The 23,997-nt window shown below is 33.9% G+C and overlaps 1 protein-coding gene across 2 annotated transcripts; it reads left to right on the top strand.

The window, feature by feature from the left end:
* Nucleotides 1–427: 427 nt before the first annotated feature.
* On the top strand, nt 428–23,856 carry tdrd3 (tudor domain containing 3). 2 transcript variants are annotated; one of them, XM_006638993.3, is made up of 14 exons: nt 428–673; nt 3,235–3,319; nt 3,905–3,970; nt 8,017–8,177; nt 10,646–10,787; nt 11,228–11,299; nt 13,139–13,288; nt 14,341–14,487; nt 16,728–16,884; nt 17,096–17,221; nt 18,274–19,118; nt 19,651–19,776; nt 22,422–22,558; nt 23,610–23,856. In XM_006638993.3, the coding sequence occupies exons 1-13, from the start codon at nt 636–638 to the stop codon at nt 22,536–22,538; spliced, it is 2,232 nt and encodes a 743-aa protein (XP_006639056.1). In that variant the 5' UTR covers nt 428–635; the 3' UTR covers nt 22,539–22,558; nt 23,610–23,856. The 2 variants fall into 2 exon arrangements, with proteins under 2 accessions (XP_006639056.1, XP_015219113.1); XM_015363627.2 differs by lacking the exon at nt 22,422–22,558.
* The last annotated feature ends 141 nt before the right edge of the window (nt 23,857–23,997 follow it).

Genomic DNA, 23,997 nt, shown 5'->3' with positions numbered 1-23,997 from the left:
GGAATTTTGTAATTTAATAACACTTTTTCCAATACCGGCAACACATACACTTTATTTGAGAAGAAATATGTTTTACTTTAAAAAAACTAGTTACTGTATGGGTAATTGTTACTTAAGTCTCTCTGTAGGCTTTGAAATATATTCATGAAAAACTGAAAATCTTAAGACGTCCCACTTTTCCTGTATTTTTGCTCTAAGCCGAATACTGCGGTATTTCTTCAATAGCTGTTAAACAAAGGTAATCGGTTGTAATACGCAGGATAAAATCCAGAATTGACTTTAAAGATAGAAGTGTTTTTTTTCGTCAAAAAATATAAGAAGGAATTGCATAAAGGCTCTACTTATTCCACAAACAGAGATGGCGCTCTCTTGACTTCACCCATGAAAATCTACGTCACTAATCACGCAATGACCTTTCATCCCTGAACTTCAACCTTCGTCATTCTACTGTGGTTGTAGTTATTTTTTGTTGCATCGCGTAGATGACTTATTTTAATGTAAATATAAAACGTATTTTATGCAGTCAAAAAGTTTAACATCATTTAGGGGTCTTCCAAAGACTATATCAAACTGACGGAAAGTAGTGTTAAAAAGATCTGCAGTAAAATTTACTTAACACCCGTGTGTGTGGAAAAATGGCTGATATCAGCTCGGCTCTGTCCAAAGAAGGCTGGTAGGTAGCTCGTTTTCCCTTGTAAATTCCTAAATAAAATCCCTTTTCCAATTAAGAAAACAATAGAGGCATTTATTAAGTCTTTCTTTCAAGTAGAATAAATATTTAATTTATAAGAATCTTTTTTGTTGCTTATGCTCACTTTGGTAACGTGTAGGCCTAGAGGTGTTTCATTCTTGAAGAACAATCGATAACTTTTCAACTGCAGTTTGTATGAAAAGAAAACCCAAATAAGAATTTTATTTGATTTTGTGTCGTTATATGCATGTGCTTCATGTTCAACTTTAATGTGTGATATTATTTGTTCAGTTATTTTCCACTTTGTTGTTGGAAACAACCGTCAAACATCGGATACGTATCACTAGAATTTAACAACAAAGCAGTGGTAAATACTTGTATGATCATGTTTTCTAGCGATTGATTTCCGTTCATTTTTGATTTAAGAGAATCTCCAATACATTCACTTATTTGTTACCAAAAGATTAGTCGATGCATTATTTTGGTTATTTTAAAACATAGCGTTAGTGTTCCTTTGACTCTGCTATTAAGTTATTACATTTATGGTTGTTGAGGTATTTTACAAAAAAAAAACTTTTCACGGATGGTCACAGAATGTAGCTGAAGAATTGTTCAGTTCTTTCCAGAATTATTGGTATTATTTTCATTTTTTTTTTCACACGTAAAACGGTAATGATGTGGTCTTTATATCATTTATTTATTGTAAACGTGAGCTAGTTTTTGAACCTTCACTTGACTTCGTTATGCTAACAGTATATACAACTTCTATGACCCCGATTTTTGTGAAATCCATATAGTTGTTGAAGAATTTCTCTGCTCATCAAACTTTTGGTGGTAAGTTATTTGTCAATCACATTATAAAGAAAATAAGATTTATAATAATAATAATAATAAACTTTATTTTATATAGCGCCTTTAAAGGTGGCTTCTCAAAGCGCTTTACAGGATGACAATAACAATAAATAAGAAGACTACAACAATAAATAAGAAAATTTCACAAGACAGGACACAATTATAATTACAACAATACAACAATAACAATAGAGGAGACCGTGGAAGATGGTATTAAGAAGAGCAGAGGGGTGAAGAATGGAACCAGTTAAGTAAAGGCTTTTCTGAAAAGGAGGGTTTTGAGTCTGGATTTGAAGGAGTTTAGAGAAGGTGACTCTCTAATATCCTTGGGCAAGGAGTTCCAGAGCTTGGGGGCATAGCAGGAGAAGGCCCTGTCGCCCATACAATGTAGACGGGCTTGGGGGACAGTAAGGAGGGCAGAATTTGAAGAGCGGAGGTTGCGAGGTGGGGAGTAGGGCGATAAAAGTTCAGACAGGTATTGAGGTGCCAAGCCATGTAAAGCCTTGTAGGTGAGCATGAGGATTTTAAAGTCTACGCGGAATTTGACCGGAAGCCAGTGCAAGGACTCCAGGATAGGAGTAATGTGAACACTTGCACTAGATCTGGTCAGGATTCTGGCTCCTGAATTTTGGACATACTGCATGGTAGAGTCACATAAAACGGTGGTGTTTTTCAAATTAGTCTCGTTTCCTTTGCCGTTTTGAATAAATCTTGACGTATTTTTAATTGTGAAATTAGCTGGGAGTATTTAAAGGACCTCCCATTGCAAAAATGCCTTTGGAACACATGAGGTGCCTTTATCGTAGCTTTATTTTGCAGCATTTTTGTAGAAAATAAACGGATCATTTTTTCCAACATACAACTGTTACATAATTAAGTCATGTATAATAGAAAAGTTAGAATACCTTATGTTTTGTTAAGATGTCAAAATTGTAGTCGTTGATTTCATGCTGTTCTTTATTCTCTAAACTGATTACACTTTTAATAAAGGTTGATACTACTGTTGCATGGTTGTTTAACACATTCTGACTTTTAGGATTTACTCACAAATCTTTCTTTTTACTGAATTTTATAAGAAGAAATGTGACATGTACATGGCAGTTGGACTGTTATGTTTTGAGGATATAAACCTGATCTCATACAGAAATCATTTCATGTTTCTTTATGAAATGAGAACTTCTGAATATTTTGCAGATTTAAGTACATCTAAAATCACTAACAGTTTACTCCCACTAGGTGATGCTACTGTAATTCCTTATGTAGAACTAATTGGATACTGGAAAATGATTGTGTAGATTGGAGAAAAATGTATTAAAGAGGTTTAGACATGTTTGGAAATGTTATGAATCAGCTGGAGAAGGTTTTCCTTTTCATAAGCTGATTGATCATTCTGATGATTTGTGAATCTTTTTTATTTTCTTTATTTTTTGTACTACTCAGGTGTTTTAACATTCAAAACAAGTGATCTTTTTGCATTTAAATATGTTTTGATTATTTTGCCAGGGTGACAATTGTGAAAATAGTGCTCACTATTAAACAAGTGACCAGCCTTTTTAAGGTGTTTATACTACTTTAAAAGTAACATCTTCAAACAAATGGAGTTTTACTGAAATTGCCATTATGGAAACATTGAGAATAAAACCTTATTTGGAAACTGAGGTATTATTTTTTTTTCTTTTGTTCCCTTACAGGTATCTTTCTGATGAAGGAATAGAAGCCTGCAAAAATTCTTGTGAAAATCCTTCCATTAATGACATAATCCGTATCGCATTAAATGTAGGTTTGTTTTACACCTAGTGTATCAGTGTTTTCCTCCTGCTAGAGAGAATAACACATGCTTCTGAGTTTTTATCTACAAATAGCTTTCATTGGACTGCAAGTGTGTTTCATTAATAACCCTGAGAACTCTGGTCTGAGGTTTGACTGTGGCACTACTTGACTTTAGTCTGAGCTCCTAAAGGATGGAACAAAAAACATGTAAACATTTGCAAGTCTGCTGTAGAATCTTTAGCTTGCCAAACATCCGTGACCACTGTTGCTAATCAAGTTTGTGTAATCAGGTAAAATTATGTCAGTTTGTCTTTGAATATTATTTGACATTAATTGAAATTAATAGGTATAAAAGCTGGAAAATAATTGATGATAATATAGTATAATATAGTTCTGAACAATAAAGCTATTTGATTTCATTGATCTTTATTTGTGTGGTGGAAGTAATTAGTATTTTCTTTTCCACATTGTGTTTTGAAATATTCAAGAGTAGTATTTTGATTAATAAAATAAGTTACAAATATGATTTACTCACCAGGCACATTAAAATGTGCAGATATTTGTTTTCAATAAGTATAAATTTACTTCCAGAGTGATTTGAGGCCCATTGGAAGGAAGTTTCTACCAAATGAAATCAACAGTGGAAGAGTTGAAAAGGTATGTGAAAACAAGCCATTTGGTTGTTGCAGGCTAGAAAAAATTAAGCAGTGAACAGAGTTCTTTGTACAGTGAATTATAAGCCATATAAGTTGCTTGTTGCCAACTATTGTGTTGTTTGTTTCCACTGTTTTTCAACAGTTTAATGGGCTTCTTAATTATATTTGGGTTTAATCAGCTTTCATGGTTTCTACACGACATTTGCTTTGGCAGGTTTGTAATAAAGTCTGTCTTATTTTCAATTTACCACTATACTCCCACCTGAAACAGTCAAGAGCATTGAGTCTATCAGCTATCCACAATGCTCTTGATTGTTTTTATCACAACAAGGTGAGGTGATAGGTATTAATATTTACATAATCTAATTATGATATTAGGGGTGTAATTTTAACCCAAATGGCATTATTTCTAATTTAATAAAAATAAATTTTATATTCAGTGATTTGCACACACTATGTGGCTGTGTTATTGCTTTAATAATTGCAGGAAGTAAGTGCTTTCCACATTTCACAACAGAAGGGCACCCAACATAATTTTATGATGTTTTTGTTCTAGATTGACCCTCTTAATACTGGTAGGATTCCTAATGCAAATGACATTATAACTGAAAAATACTGTGGGCAGCCCTGCTTAGTACCTCTATGTGAACTAATTGGCCTCTGCTAATGAAGTTCAAGTAGGTAGCTGTGTCAGCATGCGTAGGCTTGCAAAGGACACTGAAAGTTTATACTCGAAGAAGGCTCAACAGCTGAAATGTTATTTTTCTTCTCTTTTCAGCATGGAATAAACCTTGACTTGTTCCTGTGCTAATCTATTTTTTTTATTAGCAACCTCAGCACCATATTTATACTGTCCATTTAATTAAATTGTTCTTAATTCCAGTTAGGAATTAGGACATCAAACATTTTCCCATTTCACATGATCAAATCATTTTGGCATCACTAGACTAATTTGCTTAAATAGTACATGATATGAAATAATCTCTTTTTGTAAATCCTGGATTGACAATATTTATTACATTTTCTAGTTGTAAAGCCAACAACTTAGCCAATTTTAGTATCCATATTAAGGAGAAATATGGGCTTGTAGGATGTACAAAACTCTGGATCTTCCCTTGTGTTCGAAACAGTTATTTTTAGTAGAATGCTTATCTTGTCTTCCACTTAGCTGGGAATCCCTCTGGTCCAATCTTTTATGTGGCATCTTTTATCTCTTTCAGAGAAGTAGGCACTTCTAGTAGTGCTGTGTGTCATTAATTCTCGACACATAGGGAAAGGGAACGGAAGAAATTGAACTTTTTGTCCGGCCATTGATAATTTTTTATTTATAAAGCCACTGATGAAACGCCACTGATGAAACTGTAAATCATGCACCTTGTTTGCAAGTACTCTTGAACCAGTACTCTTTTATTCCTGTAATGTAATTAAAGACAGCCTTTTCATGTCTTACCTTGCAAAATGTGGATATGTTTTTTCCCCCATGTCAAACACCTTTTGAATAGCAAATGAAACATCTCATTCAGGTTAAAAATAACCAGGTTATTCATCAATGATCAGGTCTACTCAGCCTCACATTTGAAATTGTCTTCAAGTTGAGTTGCATTACACACCACTTCGTAATTTTGCCCTTAATGGAATTTACACATCTTTTCTCAGATTACTGCTTTTTCACTTAAAGATGTTTTCATTGAAAGGTGTTATAGATTTCTTGGTGCTCAGGATAAAACCTAAAGCTGCTTACACTCTGAGAACATTAATCATAAATTTAATTTTGGTTAGTAATTGCATCTTATCTTAATACGAACTATAGTATGTTAATATATTTTAGTTTCGTAATTCATCAAAGAATATTGTAGGGAATATGGTGTTTTAAATCTGCTCCTTCTAAAAGACTAATTATTCACAGGTAATTGTTGTACTGTTTTGTTTGAGGATGAAAACTGTTAATTACTAGGTGGTACAGGTGCAGACTATTCCCTTTGTTAGATATGTATTATTTGGCGGTTGTTTTTCTTCTTCACACCTGTGCATGGTTGGAATCTAGTTTACCACTAAATCTTAAGTGGAAATGCATCTTAGGGCATGTCATAAATACAAAAAAAATGTGCATTGTCCCAGTTAAAAACCTAACTAGGACAAAAAATAGCTTTTTTTAAAATAGTAAAAACCCTTTGTAAACCAGTCTGCCCAAATTCAGAAGCAAAGTACTGTATAATGAATTGAGTAACACAAATCAGTCTGAAGTGGTATAATTGGTAAATTGAAAGGTGAAAATATCTTGTGGATTGATGAATCATTCTTGGAAAAGATAGCAGGTAGGTTGGTGGCTTATATATAATAATAATAATAATTGCTAACACTTATATAGCACTTTTCTGGACACTCCACTCAAAGAGCTTTACAGGTAATGGGGACTCCTCCCACCACCACCAATGTGCAGCACCCACCTGGATGATGCGACGGCAGCCATAGTGCGTCAGAACGCTCAACACACATCAGCTATCAGTGGGGAGGAGAACAGAGTAATAAAGCCAATTCATTCAATTCATATATATGACCGTGTTGTACCGGGTCGGAGGTTGTTCTGACCAACAGCTTAATAGTTTACACTTTGCAATGTGGATTATTGCATCCAGAAGAGGAGAACCATTAAAACATCATCCTTTTTAAATTGTTGATAGAGAACAGATTCTAAAAGGCATCAGATCCAAGATCCTTTCTTCAGCTGCTTTTACATACTGGGCAGATTAGAATAAAATTGAAACAAGTTACCAGAAACTTGGGAACATAGAAGAGGAAATTATTTTTTATTTTAATGGATAAAAAATCTGTGAATCATTACTTTCGTACATTGAAAAGACCTTTATGATCTAGAGAACATTTTTTAGGTTTAACTCTATAAATAGGTCAGACGGTGGAGAATCAGTGCTGCATGTAACCCAGGTGGGTGCTGTACTTCTGAGGTGGAATAACTTGATTCCCTCTTATGTGAAAGTAAAGTCATTCATCAACCTTTGGAATTAAAAGCATGACACAAATGCAAGGAGTTATTTTTACAAAACATCAATAGGAAGTGCAGTTCAGGTTGCAAAGTGGTATAGAACTGTTCATATCTCTGTTGGTAGCTGTTGGCTGAGTGGTATTGTATCTCCATTGCCACCAGTGAACATCCTGTGAAATCAATACCACAATCTTTTGTAGCTCTATTTGCTTCTGTAGCTGAATACCCCTGTATTTTATGTATAAGAAGAAACAATAACTTGTTTTGCTTATGTATGGCAGTATACAGTATTTGTTTCAAAGCAAAAAATGATAGATGCTCCGTTACCATCTCAAGAGATGGTGTATATCTGTGATAATTCTGAAAATAAAATGTAACATCTGTTTTTTACTGAATACTGCTTCATCTATTTTTTTTACCAATGTCTTATAAAGGTATTAAATGCACCTGTGGGAGAATGGGGCAGTATTAACCTTAATGTTAAAATTCAGTACCCGCAGTGAAAACATTACTTACTTCGGCCACAAGATGTCTCTGACAGCCAGAGGCCAGGAATTTAGTTCATCATGCGTAACCAATGGAAGATGGCAGAATTTTACAATTGTGTGATTTATGCATGTTTGCCTAAGAAAAGATCAAAGGATTACAAATAGTATGCAATAATTGCAGGACGTATGCAAGAAAAATGAAATATGCAATTAATTCTAATCAGTATTGTTTTTCAAATAGTGGGCTAGATGTTTTACAAGACAATGTAGGAATTAACAAATTTTAGAAGCAGCCAAGAAGTTATTTTACATGGTTTACAAATTGTAATACTAGCCATAAGCAGTGTGAATGCTTGTTTGACGGTTAAATGTGTGATTATTCTGAATGCATAATTGACATTTTTAACATTAAAACAAAGCATTCTAAAAGGTACAGTTGTATGGATTTTGTTTCTTTTAATAGTTCTATTGTTAAGTTTAGTGTTTAATCTTGGGTCAAAAACATTTTAACCTAAAAAATGGTATCAAGGTGAATTAATGATTTATTGTTTTTCATAGCTTGATGGCCCTTGTATTCTGCAAGTACAAAAAATCCGAAATGTGGCAGCACCTAAGGACAATGAAGAATCACAAGCAGCACCAAGAATGCTACGACTGCAAATGACAGATGGCCATACCAACTGTATAGGGATTGAATTCAAATATCTGTCTAAAGTAAGGTGAGGAGAAGCATTCGTTTTTCAGTGTGTGTCTTAGAATTTCATTAAGTACTGAGGCAGAGTTTATTGGCACCACAACCTGTAACATACATCATTAGTATTAAGATTTATTGAAATGTGGATTTATTGACGTTAAAACAAAAGTTATGTGTATAGTCTAGGTTATGTTTTTTGACTCAGTATTTTCAGGTTTTAGATCAAAAAGGTCTGTCTGACATTTGTCTAAAAATGAACTGTTTCATCTCTTGGTCATTTGTGTTTTTTGTGTAAAATTAAGTGCTATCTACAAATAATTTTGTAAAAAGCCACCAAATCACCACAACTTTTTAATAAAATGTCAGTTAAAATGCAGGAAGTTAATGATTAAGTCTTATTGTATGTTTGTTACGTTTCTTTTAGAAGCTGTACATAGAATTACAGGAGTCCCCATTTTTTTCACAGACATGCTCTGTTCATTAAAATATAGATGAAAAATAAGTTTCTTAAATATTAAGTTCTTTCCATTTGATTTCTAGCATCCTTCCACTTTACTTACCTCAGGAATGTCCTACTCTCATGCTTTGCAGTCCAGCTAAGGAGTATTCAAAAGATGAGATTTCCAAGAATCAGTCAATTCTCAGATGTCAGTTCTGTTTGTAAGATAACTTTTGACCTGATGGTGGCTCTGATTTTGGGCGGTGGCTGGCTCTGTGGCTAAGGATCTGCACCTGTGGCTGGAAGGTTGCCAGTTCGTATCCGGTGGCTGGCGGGGGAATCCTACTCTGTTGGGCCACTGAGGAAGGCTCTTAACCCCAATTGCTCAGGGGCGCTGTATAAATGGCTGACCCTGCGCTCTGACCCCAAGCTTCTCTCTCTGTGTCTCTCATGGAGAGCAAGTTGGGGTATGCGAAAAGACAAATTCCTAGTAGAAGAAATTGTATGTGGCCGATAAAGTGATCTTATCTTATTTGTGTGAGCTCATGGTGGATGTTTTAGATAAAATAAATTATTACTGCAAGTAATATTTCTTAATTCACTTCTTTAATGCTCTAGTTTATTTTTTAATCGCTCCATTATATATTTTTATTGTCATGTTAAAAAACTCATAAACAGTGGAATGTTAACTATGCTTTTTAGGTATCGGTTCTTGATATGCTCTTAAGAAATACCCTTAGGAAACAAAGAACCTGTTGGTTCAGGAATATTTCTTCGCTAAATGCCAAAAAGGCACGGCTACAGGTGGAGAGATCTTGTCAGTGTTAGTGAGTAGTCATACATGGTATGAATGCCAAAATACAAACCTGTTGAATTGAGAACAATCCTTTTAGCTTCCAGGTAATTGCTACATTAGAACACAGTCCTTAGTACACTTGTGAAATGATCTGTTTTCACTGTAAATATCTGTAAATGTTCTGTTAATTTTTTTTATCAACACTTGAATTCATTGGTCATGCCAATATAATACTTGAACTTGAAAGTGTCACTGTTAAGAGCAATTTTAACTTGTAACACCTGTGGACTGTTAATATGGATCCTAATGATAATTACAATGCTAGTCAAATGCCAATGATGGCTGTCTGCCAGCTTTTACAGGTGGACAAGTCCGGTTCTGTCTAGGTTGTCTGTTATGTGAACAAGCTTCTTTTGTGAGTTACCTTTTGACTCTTAACTCATTAGTCTAGCTCCTTCATAAAATCAATTCTTTAATGTTAAGTGTTTAACAGATCCACAAAAAAACAATGTTTTTTCAAATTTCTTTTGTTACATTGCAGTAGATTTCAGTAAGAATCCTGAGTGGACTATTGAATTTGTGTAAATCTCTTAATTGTTATTGTATTGGTATATTTAATTGACTTTGATTTGTAAAAGTCCTGCTGTTCTTGATGACCACGTCATCACACATGAAATGCAGTTTGGTTATCTTTTAAGATAAAGAACACTTCTAGCTTAAGGAAGTGGAATTTTTTATAATATGCTATCACTTCACTGAAGATGTGATTAAAAAAAAAAAAAGTTTAAAACAGCAGTAAAGCTTTATTAATGTAGGTCTGGCTCTGTGAAACTAATTTAAGGGCTTACCAGTGGGCCATCTGGACTAAGCATAATATGAGCTGGGCAAACCAATCTTTCAAAGAGTTTCTTTGTAAGCTTCCTAATATACATGTATGTCTGTAGGTATATGTAAATAATGTCAAACTGTAAGCATTGCTTTCTTTTATGCATTTCCTGCAAGAACTGAATGTCATAATAGAAACTTAGTGTACATGTTTCTGCTACTCTTTTCACATCTTGTATCTGGCCTTAAGGTGATTGAATTCTCTGGGCTTCAACATTGTTTCTTAAAAAACACACATTTCCTGTCTTTATGTTGAGAAAAGAAGTGTGAAACATTTTTTTGTGTGTTGAAAGTATGACATTTTCAATTATTGTACATAATGAAGAATGAATATTGTCTGTATGAAGAATCCTGTTTTTAATTGATATTTCAGTATGAACACCCCTCCTGGAACAAAAGTGAAGCTTCTTGGAACAGTGCTGTTGAAGAATGGGTTTTTGCTTCTGGATGAGACAAAGATTGCCATTCTTGGAGGAGAAGTTGATCATATGATAGAGAAGTGGGAGTTGCAGAGGGTGAGGAATACACTTTATTTGCTCAATAGTTGCTTATAATTGAAATAATAGCATTGAAGGCGTAATCTGATAATGTGGTTCACTTTTTCAACTTTTTTTGCAATGAATGATGCATCTTATGCTTCTGAGAGAGCAACAACATATTAACTGTCACAGTAATTGAAATTTGTCATTTTAATGGTTCCATTTAGGAATGACACCAGTCATTTTTGTGAGATGCAACTTTATTAACTGCTGAGTTTTCTATTTTAAAATATCTTTGTTATTTATCTATTTATAGCCAAGATTATTCTTGGAAATTAGCTTGTGGTTTATGATATCTTTTTAAGTGTTATTCAAATGTGCACCAGTACATCTAATAATTTATTTTTGAGGATCTAATGAAAAAAAATAATTTGATCTTTTTAATAACTAGAATGTATTTTTATCTCATTTATAAGAGTTTGGCAAAACATAGTAGAAGTAACATTGGTGCAGAAGGTGGCCCACCTCCATTTGTCCCGTTTGGTCAGGTAATTTTAATTTATTTTGTTGTTTTTTGCCAAAGCATTCTATTGTTTTAAGCAGCTGGATTAATTCTATTGATCTAGTCATTGACATGTAGTTGTAATATGATTTACCGTATCTAGTAATTGATTTTGGCTGTAATAGTTTTGGAGGGGTTCTGAAATGACTTTTACTTATTTATTTCACTTTGTTGCTAAGTATTCCATTCGAGATTGAATTTGTGATGAAAAATATTCATGTTTAAAAAATGTATCATTTGTAATACAATAAAATAGGATATTAATGCAAGTATAATGTAAGTATAAGTTTGCAATGCACTGTTATTTTTTGTTTTCGTAAGTCGCCAATGTATGTTTGAACATTGCTTCTGAAAAATTGAATAATGTCCCCTTCTACCTGCCTGTCATAGCGAAATAGAAAAATAGAAGTAATCAGCTTAAATGCAATTAAACCTGTACTTTATGACTTTCAGGACAGCTCCATTTGATGTAGAAATGATTTCAGTTTTTGGCATAGTAGTTTTATGCATTTGCAATGCTTTTTCGCCTTAGTTTATATTTTGTGGACACATTCTTAGGTTCTTCATTACATTTGCAGAATATAGTGTATATAATCCATTTGTTTGCTTCAGCATTTTCACTTGAGTTCACTGTATTGTGTTTTGTTTTAGTTTGATGTCAGTATTTCCCACCCTCGTATTGCTTTAGAATGGTTTGACCTAAGTGCTGTGAGCTTATTTTGTATCAGGTTGGCATCAATTTGTGTGACTGATTGAATGTCCTTTAAGTAAATATCTTTTACAAAGCATAAAAACATGGAAACATCTGATTGCAAAATGAATAGTTTGTTTTCAGAAACCTCTGCATATTTTTCCACTTAATTTAGTCCATTTCATGGGTAGTTTCCAAAGAATAAGTTGTGCTTGGATACATTTAAGATTTCAGATAACAGGAAATTCAAAAGGTAAAGCTTGGAGAACTTGGCTGAACCCAGTTAAGCAATTTTACGGAAGTTTACTAAAGGGCGGAGAATATATAGCACTTGTTACTCTTGTTTGTTACTCTACCTATAACCTATTATAGCTATTAAAGAAGAAGGCAAACTTATTAAAAGATCCCAAGGAATCTTCAGAAACATTGTTAGATTTGTTCCAGAAAGCCACAACACTGTGTGAACCAGTCCCTTGTGCTTTCAGTTCTAACCCTAATCCAAGCCGAGATAAGTGTTTTGTCTTATTTCTCTGACAGCTGTAGACCCACAGGAAAGTCAAGGCAGTCAAGTCAGACTACTAAATGTCCATTTGCTGTAATTGCCTTCTAACTTCCATGGAAGGACAGTTTGTGTTTTTTCAGTAACTATTTTTTGTAAAAATCTCATACGCTATCATTTTTATGGACTCACAAGTTTTTTCCCTACCTCCCTAGTGATGTAATGCCTGACCAGTGCCAAATGAGTTGAACACGGATATAAAAATGCAAAATTAGTATAGTTTATTATAATGACTATTAATCATCATCAATTTTTAATTTTAAAGAATATTTTTCCTTCTTAATTTTGAAGACCTCTTCAAGATGAGGAGAAATGTGATTGTGTGAAGAGGTGTTCTTAATTTAAATTTAAACCATATACCACATACTTGAAAAAGCTTACTATGGTACATCATGCTAAACGCATTATATAAACAGTAAAACAATGGGGAAACAGCCAAAGTAGTTTGCCATAGGAAGGGTTCATCAGGATAATGTTATTGGTGTCTACTAAAAATTCTTCATGCAAGAATAGCTGAAGTGTTGTTTTCCTTCTTAACTTGCACCCTTGCAGTATAATTCATTTTTCCATTACAGAAATGTGCTTCTAAAGAGCAAGTGGACACCAGAGAACTTGATCAAAGAAAGACACTGCAGGTCACAAATGCTGTAAAGTCAGCTGATGAAAATGATGAATTTGAAAAACAAAGGATTGCTGCTATTGCAGAAGTGGCAAAGAGCAAGGAGGTATACAAAACTATTTTGGATTTTATAGACCCACATTGATTGTTGCATAGGATCTTTCAACAACTTTCCACTGTATCCATATAGCCTGTCAGAAGAGGTACTGAGTTTCACTGATGAGAATTTTAATAAAAACAAATCATCATATATAGTTGCACAATACCTTTTTATTCACATATATTAAACTGCATTCAGTTCAAAAACAGATTTAACCAAATAAACAAAAATAATATGAATAAATAAGTAATTAAATTTTATTTGCTTAAAGAATATACCTTAAATGTAGACTTCACTATCTGTATAGATTACTAATTTTATTGACTCACTAGTCATTTTTGTCTTGTGACTAAGAAAAGCAAACACCTTGGCTTATTTACAAAATCAAAAGCCTTTAAGGAAATTGTTTCTGGATGTCATGATATCGATAGGTTGGATGCTGCTAAATTTCAACGTTATTTCAACATGCATTTGTCTCAATTATTTTACCATAACATACATTTTGAGAATCCGTCCATTGTCAGATAGCTGCTTTTTCGTGTTAAGTGTTGTGGCAGCTTGGAGCCTATCCTGGATTGCACAAAATGGGAATATACCCTGGAACAGAACGCCAATCTATTACAGTGCATGTGCACACATAAGGGGACAGATTACTTGGCCTCACCAGCATGTCTTTGGAAGGTGGAAGGAAACTGAAGCACCTACACAAACCCATGCAGACACAAGTAGAACATGCAAAGAAAAGGCATCCTGGTCTGGAATCCCGGTTGGTTAGGAAAGAACAGTTTACAGTCCTAATTTATATACCCAGTTCTCTTCCTGTTTGATTAATAGTGCTGTAGGTCAAATACATCATAATTAGTAACAAAGGAGAATTTTGCACCTCTGGGGGTATAACATTGTAACTAGCTCAACTAGACATTCTTTTAATGAATTCTGTAATTGTGATGTCATACTCTGTAGTAGGCTAAAGCTGTACTCTTTTCAAAGTGTGAAGTTTTATCTTTGGATAACTACAGAAAGCAACTAAATCTGTTTATTCCATTTTCTCTTAAAAGACAAGAACCTTTGGAGGTGGGGGTAATGCTGGTGGCAATCTAAGTACACCTAGTCTGAATTATAGAAACAGAGACACTTTTCAGAAAAAACGCGAGGAAAAGCCAGCATGGACCGAAAGCAGGGCTGAAGGTGTTTATCGAGAGTTGGTAAGGACCTTTGAAGTGCTGACACAATGATTTGTGACAAGATTGAATATTATTTTTTTTTTAATCAAGAATTGCACATAAGATTCTTATGTACCCAACTTAGCACATCAAGCATATAACATAACTTTTAGAAATGCTGAGGAGAGTAATATGATGGTTTTACCTATACTGTGAATTACTAATATTATAATTTTTGGTATTTCATTATTCTGTGAACAGAGACAGACAAAAAATTGTTGAAAAATATTCTGGCACTACCTTTTCAGATTTTCATTGTGTGATAATTATAAATTAATGGATATTTAATCAAATGCAAAACTAATTTACCTGAATGCTGCAAATTCTCTGCTAATTTGAAGGAAGGTGAAGATGGTATGTGATCAGAAATGGACCTTTACCATTTTATTTAAACTTTCATATGTGATGTTTATTTTTAAATTTGAAATGTCCTTTTTATTTTTTGTGTTTAAATTGGAATTACAATTTTTTATCTGCTTGACTTCACTGATGTCTCCTTCATGCCAAAAAGTGTGCACTTCTCACTGTGAAGAGCCATTCACCAATTTTCACTCTATACGTCTGTACAGTAGTGCAGAAGTAGAATTGATTGAAGGAGTGAGGTGGTCCTTGCTGTAAATGGTACAAGCATTGTAGGAGTTAACAATGCTTGCACAATGAACACAAGGGATTTGAAAGACGATAGACGATACAAGGAGCAGACACGGACACCAATTAAAGGGAAACTGCAGTCCCAATTTCTCACTGTTTTTAAATCACGGTAGCAAAATAAATTAAGTTAAGCAAATAAATTAATTGATGGTATCACAAAATTTACAAATTCCGAATTAAGTATAAAATTGTTAACTTTGTGAACGTACTGGATAGTTTCTATCTTGTTGCCAGCCATTGGTCTCGCCACTCACAGTGATGCGGCCCTTCCTGCTCACTAGTCACCGTAAAAACAAATGTAATGCAGTGTTTGAGTAAATAACTACAGGTTGTGCAGCAGGCAGAAATTTTCCAACATGTTCTGCATGTAGGGTTAACCAGTAAGTAATATTTGTTGGTAAAACCGTCTCAAAGTCGGGAGAATGATTTCTAATGGATTAAAATAAATATATTCACAAGCCTGCTTCTTCACAATGTAATAAGGCCACATCACATTACCAGATGTTTTGTTGCCTCGTTCTGGATTCTCCCCATACTGGAGAACCTGCATAAATTGTCTATTTTGTGGTGTAAACTGGAGGTTTTGCACATTACTGTGTACATTTTACTTTCATTGTGGTTTGAATTGCATTCATCAATGCTGATTCCTTCTAACCCTGATATACAAAAATAGCATTGCAGTTCCCCTTTAAATAAAAGCCTTTCTAATGAAGAAGGTTGAGAATCTGGATTTGAATGCGCTCAGGGTTGGTGAAACTCTGATTTCTTTAGGGGACAGAATTCCACAGCTTTGGTACATAAGAAAAAGCCCTGTCACTTTTAGAGGATAAGCTAGCCTCGGAGACAAACAGGAGACCAGAATCAGGTGAATGAAGGTTGCAAGGTGGGGAGTAAGAAGACGAGTCAGACAGGTATTGGTAACAAGCTATGTAGAGCCTTGTATAAGAGCATGAGGATTTTGAAGTTGACAAAAAATAGGAAGCAAGTGCAAGGACAGGAGTTATGGGATCACTTGCATGTGACCTGCTCAGAGTTCAGGCTGCCAGATTCTTGACATAATGAAGTTCAGTGTGGATTAAGATACCCCAGCAAATAGGATATTGCAGTAATCTGTTCTAGAACAGACGTATGTTGAGGACCTTGAGGACGTGTCTACAGAGACAACATTGGGCATAGTCTAGTAAGATTTCTGAGATGGAAGAAAAATGTTGTTACCATTTTTAAATATTCCTTTAACATCTCCAGTAAAGAACTTACAGTTTGCTTTTTCTGTGGTATACCATAATGTTCAAAGAGAAGAGTCTGTACAGGAAAATGTGAAATTTGATTTTCAGGTCTTGATTACAATTTTTCTATTATAATTCCTAATGAAACCTTTAATGCTGTTTTAAAAAGTCTCTTCATTGGTGGTTGTTTTGACATTTTTCCATCATAACTTATAAAAGAGTAGCATTCTGAAGTCTAGCAAAGTTGAAAGAAGCCTTAACATTCAAAAACTGTGTTATTGAGTTTTACATTTGACATCTTCCTTACATATTTGGATTGCAAACCTTTTTGCATATTTTAAACAGGTGGATGAAAGAGCTTTAAGAGACATAATGGAAATGGGCTTCAATAAAGAAGCTGCAAGGCAGGCTCTTATGGACAATAATAACAACTTGGAAGCAGCACTGAATTTTCTATTAACCAGCAATAAGCCCAAGCCTTCTCAGGGACCACCGCCAAGAGGTATTATAAATAGAATAAATTAATATTTTAATTATAGTGTTAATTAAAGTTAATTAATTAGTCGTTTAGCAGTGACCGAAATCAAAATTTTAAGCAAGACTAGATCAAAGTAGAACGTTTCGAAATAAAAACTAATTAAATTCCCCTACAATATCATACTGTTAACAGCACTTTATATTCCCTGGTCAAATAAATTTGCCTTTTTGTACAGGAAAGGGGAGAGGCAGAGGAAAAGCAAGACTTGAAGATGATGAGGAAGTATCAGGTGGTAGGCCTTCTGGGCCCAGTACTCTGTTTGATTTCTTGGAATCAAAGATGGGAGCATTCTCCATTGATGGTGCGCTGTGTTTTCTTGCCTTTGATTTATATCATTTTATGTTGAGTACTTTCAGGTTGTTTATGTGTCAATTGGTAAGTAGCAGTCTTAATTGTTAAATACTACATTCACATGCTGTGAGGCTTAAATTCTACCTTATTTGATTCAATATTGCAGAGCATGTTAAAAGAGCAATAAATGGAACAAACATAATTAGGCTTTCATTTTAGTCAATATTCAGTCCACATTTTTTCATACTCGTTATTTGGCATGACTGTCAAATGTAATTTGTTTGCTTTTTACACCTGGCACTTCTTAAAACAAATTGAACCATGGAAGCATTCCATTGCCAGAATAGGTTTATATACATTATATCTAGCATTGTCAGCCTGTTTTTAAAACATCCAACCTAAAGAAAATCAGACAGATGGCAAGGCTTAATTGAAGGAATTAAGAAAGCTGTGTAAACGGGTTCTGTTAGACAGATTTTCTGAAGTCCATGAGATCACTTTGTTGGCTTGCAACAATAACATGTTTTCTGAGAAAATGAAAGAGGCTGATAAATGCGAATTGTTAGATAATTTTATTTTGTTCACTTATACAGAATAGGTTTTATAAAATAATGTTAGCAGTAATAGTACAAAAGACAATGTTTATACCTGCAAGGTATTTTTTTTATTTTGAACTTTTTTAGATTTTTGCACAATGAATGATAATGCATTAGTTTAATCTTATTCTGATTTGTTGCTTGTTTTGTATTTTGTTTTAATACTTGATAGGGTATGCTTCAGTGTGTTCTAAAACCTGTGACAAACTGGATGCATTTTCCATATCTTTGAAATCTTATTGTATCAAAACCTGTCAGGTGTGAGTGCCAAATCAATAGAATTTGCCATAGTGAGATCCCTCACTGCCATTCCAAATGAGTGTTTAGCCTAGGCCACCTGGATAAAAGCTAATGATCATTACTGTCAAGTTTTTTCTACAGTGTTACTCATAACAAAATAAGAGATTTTTGAAAAATAGTCTATTGTGAGATAAATGTGTGGATGTGTTATTTAATTTTTTTTCAGAGCCAAAATATCAGCCTATGCAAAACCATCAGGAGCAACATAATAAGGCATTTCACACAGGAAAAGATCATTTTGCAAAAGAACAAATGCAAGCGAAATATCCTCAAAGAAATGAAAATAGGCAGCAAAGAAATGATAAACCACCCCGGTTTCAAAGGGAGAGTGACTTTTCTAAGGCAGTCCAGGACCCTTCGGCTGCATCCCGATGGAGAGGGCCAGAAAAACTGAACTCTGGAGGATCAGATAAATGGCAGGAGGAGGGAAAGAAAGGCGGTCGATCACATTCTGGTAGTTTCCGCTTAAGAGACCAGGCAGTGCCAGGAGCATTCCCGCAGGCACCAGACAGCGCATTCAGGAAGGGCCCAAAAGATCATTCTATGCAAGTAAAGTCCATGGACAGCAGCAGTTTGACAGAATTCAAGGGAAACTTGCGCCTCGAGTCCAAATATGAGACAAATCGAAAGAGTCGGAAATACGAAAGGCAGCCTTCTGATAATCCTGAAAAAAAAGCATCGAAAGCAGTTGATACTCTGAATTTATCAAATTCATGGATTGATAAAAATAGTACTGTGACACATGACTTAAGCACTGTTAGTACTGTTGTGAACTCTCTTAATATCCAAAATGGAGAGTCGGAGCCTAAAAGAACTGGTCCAATTAAACCATTAAGCATTAACTCTGTTAATGATTTTGAGAATAAAAATGTGTTTTATAATTCTGGGCCCAAAAAGAGGTCGGGGCCAATCAAATGTGAAAAAAATCCAGTTTCATCAGACCCCAATCCTCTTGGGCTTAACTGGAAGCCTGGAGATGAGTGCCTTGCCCTTTACTGGGAAGACAATAAGGTAAGAAATAAATCTGTATTTCTCATATGCATACATATTTTCCATTATTCATGGTGTTTAAATAGTCTGTGTTTTAACACTTCTGTATTTGTATTACAGTTGAAATATGAAAATGAAATTCTTCAAATGGTGTATATTAATACTTTTGTAGAATCCTTTTCTTGTCATAGTTTGTTTTATTCATGCCCAATAGCTTTGTTTTGAATATCTAAACTACCATAGAGATTAAGATCTTTTACACTCTTGGAGATTGGTTTGTATCAGTTAGCTAAAAACGGAGTCGGTCTAAACTAAGATATATCACAAAACAATGTGATTTATTCTTTGGACTCATTTGTGTAACCCTGAATATATTGTGTAATAAGATTCGGCACAGGAGTGATGTGAGGTTCACTAGCATACAGTGAAGCTGTGGTATTGAACCCAGCTGACAGTCTCTTGTATTCAGAGGTTGGGTAAATTTGACGCTATAATTTTTATAGCGGTGATAAAAAAACAGAACCTTAAAAATTGTGTCCCTTGTCTTGAAAAGTTTTACCGGGCCAGAATTGATGCTGTACATCCTTCAGGAACGACGGCTGTAGTTGTATTCAGTGATTATGGAAACTATGAAGAAGTGCTTCTCCATAACATCAAGCCTGTTCAGGCTGAGACGTGGGTAGGTATTCCATTTTGTATCTGACAAACAAAATTGTCAGGGTAATAAGTAATGATGAATGGGCAGTATTTTAAACATGATGGGCAAAGAACTGACTTTTTTGATGAGTTAGCAAACAGTTAGTAACTAATCAAGATCTTTTCCTTCAATAAATAATACTTTTTTTCTTCATGCATTTTTCTGTAGTCTTCTGTCTTGTATAGCTCAGAACAGCAGTTATTTACACTCAGATTGTGAGTGAGAGAGCCAGGTTTGTGATAGCTCCTCCAGCCATTTATCAAGTGAATTAAAGTTTAACTTGGTAAAACATTATCCAAATTAGGGGTTTTCCATCTAGTTCTGATTCTGCTAAGCTAAAGGGTGTTCCCTGTGACTTTCTGCAAATTAGGCTTTGTCAACACAGGCAGAAAGTGTTATTACTGATTTGCAGGAAATAACTCATCTGCTAAATATATGCTACTAGGTTTTGAAACAATACTCATTTACATGCATAGCATTCTGCTGATAGGAGTCTTGCAGTGGGACAAATAGTGTTGTGCAAATAATTAGTAACTACATTTGAGTACAGGATAAGTGTACTGGCCACATTAGTGACCTGAGATCCTAAGATTATTTTAAAGTTATTTTCATACTAGTGTTTCATCATGGGTTATGAACATTTCTTGCTAGTTTGAAAGCACTCACCTTTCGTGCTCAATGTTATTTAATTAATCCTTGAAAGTGAACACCCTTTACTATAGTCTGAAGGGTGTTGGTTTTAAGTGATTATTTTAATATTTTCCCACGCTCATATCAATGTTTTAGGCCTTAAACTGAATTAAAGTTTAAAGCAAGTTGATTTTGTTCCATTGGTTATGTGGAACTGCTATCTTTACCTGGCAATACTTTTTCTCTGACTCTGTTTTTATTAAAACGCTTAAAAAACTAGGGACATTTATTTTCCTTTATTACATAGAATACGTTCAGAATGTGAGTGTGTAGAGGGATTTGTTTATGAAATGTGGTTACTTTGTGAGTAAAAATTGCATTTTTCAGTTGAAAAAAAAATTTGGTTTATTAAAGTGACTTTGTGCCTTCCTGCTATGAACATGAAATTATGCTTCCATTGTCCTTACTCAATATCAAATTAAGTCAGTCCACATCAAAGTTTTGGAACCATTACACTTCAGCTTTTCTTTTCAGCCAAGTTTTGTTTTTTCATTTTTTCATATTTCTGATCTACACACAGTGTACATTTTAGCTCTATACTGCAAGTTCAATGACCAAATGTTCAACTTCCTAATAGGGAGAAAACTATTCAGATATTTGTGTAATTAGTTTAGTTAATAACAAATCGGATGTTGTTTACTAAGAGGTCAAGTTTACATAGTGTGTATTGTTGACAGTGAACATTAGAAGGGGGTAGTCACAAAGGAGAACTTAAGCAATATATTAAGTGATTAATCTAGGTAACCATTATAACTCTGCTTTGAACTGGAAATATAAATTGCATGCTTACCATGAAAATGTATAGAATCACATTCCATGACAGGCCATTTACATGATAATTTACACAATGTAAGCGATTCAAGGATTAACTTTTATTTCTCCTGGTAGTAATGTGTTGCCATAATCATGAATTTTCAAGCCTTTTGATTGTACAGAATGCATTAAAATACCTAACGATAAAATTAAATATTGAAAATTTTCATTAGAAGTTTTAAATTACAGCAAATATGTATAATAAAACTCATCATGGTTCAGATGGCTGTACATTACATTTTGATCAAACTGCACTTTTTTAACACTACACTTATACTTTCTCGTCCAACACATTTTCTTCATGAGTAAAGTTGTGAAACTTTCTGGTTTTTACAGATAATATATCTAGATAGATCTATATATATGACAAAATATTTAGAAGCTAAAATTTCAATCAGTTTTGCTGTTTTGCCAATTTATTGTAAAAGGAATAGATCTGAATAATATGGAAAATATCCTTTTACTGTAATGAAAAGCCTTCTGTTTTTAATAAACCATACCCAGTATGCTCCTGTTGCAACACTTCTTTGACTTTTGCTAGGCAGAATTGACATTGCATGGTCATTAAAAGGAGAATGTTTTAAGTTCTTTTGTAACTGGGAAGTTTCACAGGATATGCTATGGAGTTAAAAAAAAATTACTTGCAGAAAATAAAAATGGTATTAATAAATTGCCTTTTAAAACTGTTTCATTTACTACACTTACCAAAATGAAAAGGTCATATGTCTTTGCCTGTCCCTTTTAATTTAAAATAAGTTTAAATGCTGCATGTAATACAAAAATAAGCAATGTGTAAAATCTGACCTAATTCTATTCTGTATGTTTATAGGGATCACATCAGCAATGCTGAATGCTTGTGGAATTTTAAATTGGCATGGAATTGAGCATTGAGCCTAAACCAAAAAACTGAAAAGTTGAATGTTGTCCCCGATCATGTTTTGTGTTTCATTTAGTGGAAATTTTTTTTTCTGTACAATACCAGTGAAAAGAGAAGTATATTGCAAGTTGGATGAAACAACTGTGACATTAGAAAAATCAGATTTAATAGACGCATATACTAGCTTTTTGCTTGTGCGGTAGGGTTTAGATTAACTATTCAATTTAAATGAATTGTTTGCTCATAGGATGAAGATGATGTATATTATGAACATTCACTAGAATATCGTCGAGGTGGTGATGGGCAACCAAGGCGTACAAGACCCACACAACAGTATTATCAACCTCCTAGAGCTAGAGACTGATGTGTCAGGAACAGTTAAAGGTAAAATATATAGCATGGCAAGTCATTGCACAGGCCCAATTTTCAGACGGGTTGAAGTTAAATTGTTTTGCTTTCCAGAAAAACAGAACCTTTAACACTGGTAAACTCAAGACAGTTTAAGCATATACAGTGCCTTGCAAAAGTATTCTTACCCTTGCACAGTTTTCAGGCTTTAAAGCATTAAAGTGTGAAGTCATGACTTTGAAATATCAAATAAAATTAGATACACAATTTACTCCACACATTTAAAGCAAAAAACAGAAAGAAAATGGAAGAAAAAAGGAAATGTCAGGTTGCTTTATAATTTTTTGTTGATCATTTCTTTCCTTGTCTATTGAAATTAAAACTTGTATATGTTCAAATCATTGAACATCCAAACTGTATTCTTAAATGTGTGGGTTTTTATGAGGATGCTAAATCTGATAGCAGTATTAGAATGGTTCTGAAAAAAATGCATCACTGAGTAAAACTTTTTATTTAGCACGTTATAAACATTATAACAGTTATTTTTCTTTTTTCGAGGCGGGGGGGCTTGTGTTTTCTGTCTCAAAAGGTTTGATTAGTTCTCGGGGGTTTGCAGAAATGTTTTTTTTTTAAATGCTGGATTTTTGCCAATGACTATGATGACACAAAAACAAACTGAAGAGTGATTGAAGGGGTCTCTTCAAAGTTGTAACATCTACTTTGTTCAAGATTAGTTCTCAGCAAAAGAATCTACTAACATGATCTGTATTTTCATTATTTACATTTCTTTAAAAACTTAAAAAAATCTATATTTAAAAAGGACAAAATTATATTTTAAACATGGATGTGTGCAATTATTTAGAGATAGGAAAAGCAATTTGAGTGGGATGAACAAGATGCCAATGTTGGGAAGTCTTGTTAATTTGTATAATATTTGTATAATATTAAAGTGTAATGGGTCGTTTGGTATTTAAATCTTCCAAGTGTAATTCATTTGCTTCTGTGATTGTTAACATGTTAACATTTTGTCAGGGGGATAAAAAATAGATGACAAATGTGAGTTTCTAAACTATCACTTTTTTTCTAGGTGGCTAATAGAAATACAACCTAATGACTCTGGATGTGGCAGAGGCGATTTCTTCCAGTAAAACTGACAGCTTTTTCCCCTCTTTGGATATCGCTGTGTAAAGAAGTGAAAATTTAAAGGGCTTTTACAGTTTGTGATGAAACCAACAAAAGTACATGAAAGGCCGTGTAATGTACAAATATATGTTTGTATGTGCAGTAGATAGATGATTGTTAATAAAATTACACATTTTGTTTTCATTTTTCAAGATGTGTGCACTTTGTTCATTAATTTTTGTGGTGCTGTAATTGATTTGAGATATTGAGTGTTTACATTTCACCATCAACTTTTTTGCTGCTTTGCAATACTGGATTCAGTTGTTGGAAGAGGAAAATTATTTTACAATATG

Source organism: Lepisosteus oculatus, chromosome 15, assembly GCF_040954835.1.
Source record: "Lepisosteus oculatus isolate fLepOcu1 chromosome 15, fLepOcu1.hap2, whole genome shotgun sequence".
Classification (NCBI taxonomy): domain Eukaryota; kingdom Metazoa; phylum Chordata; class Actinopteri; order Semionotiformes; family Lepisosteidae; genus Lepisosteus; species Lepisosteus oculatus.
Note: the sequence above shows the minus strand (reverse complement) of the source record. Positions and strands in the feature narration are given on the sequence as shown.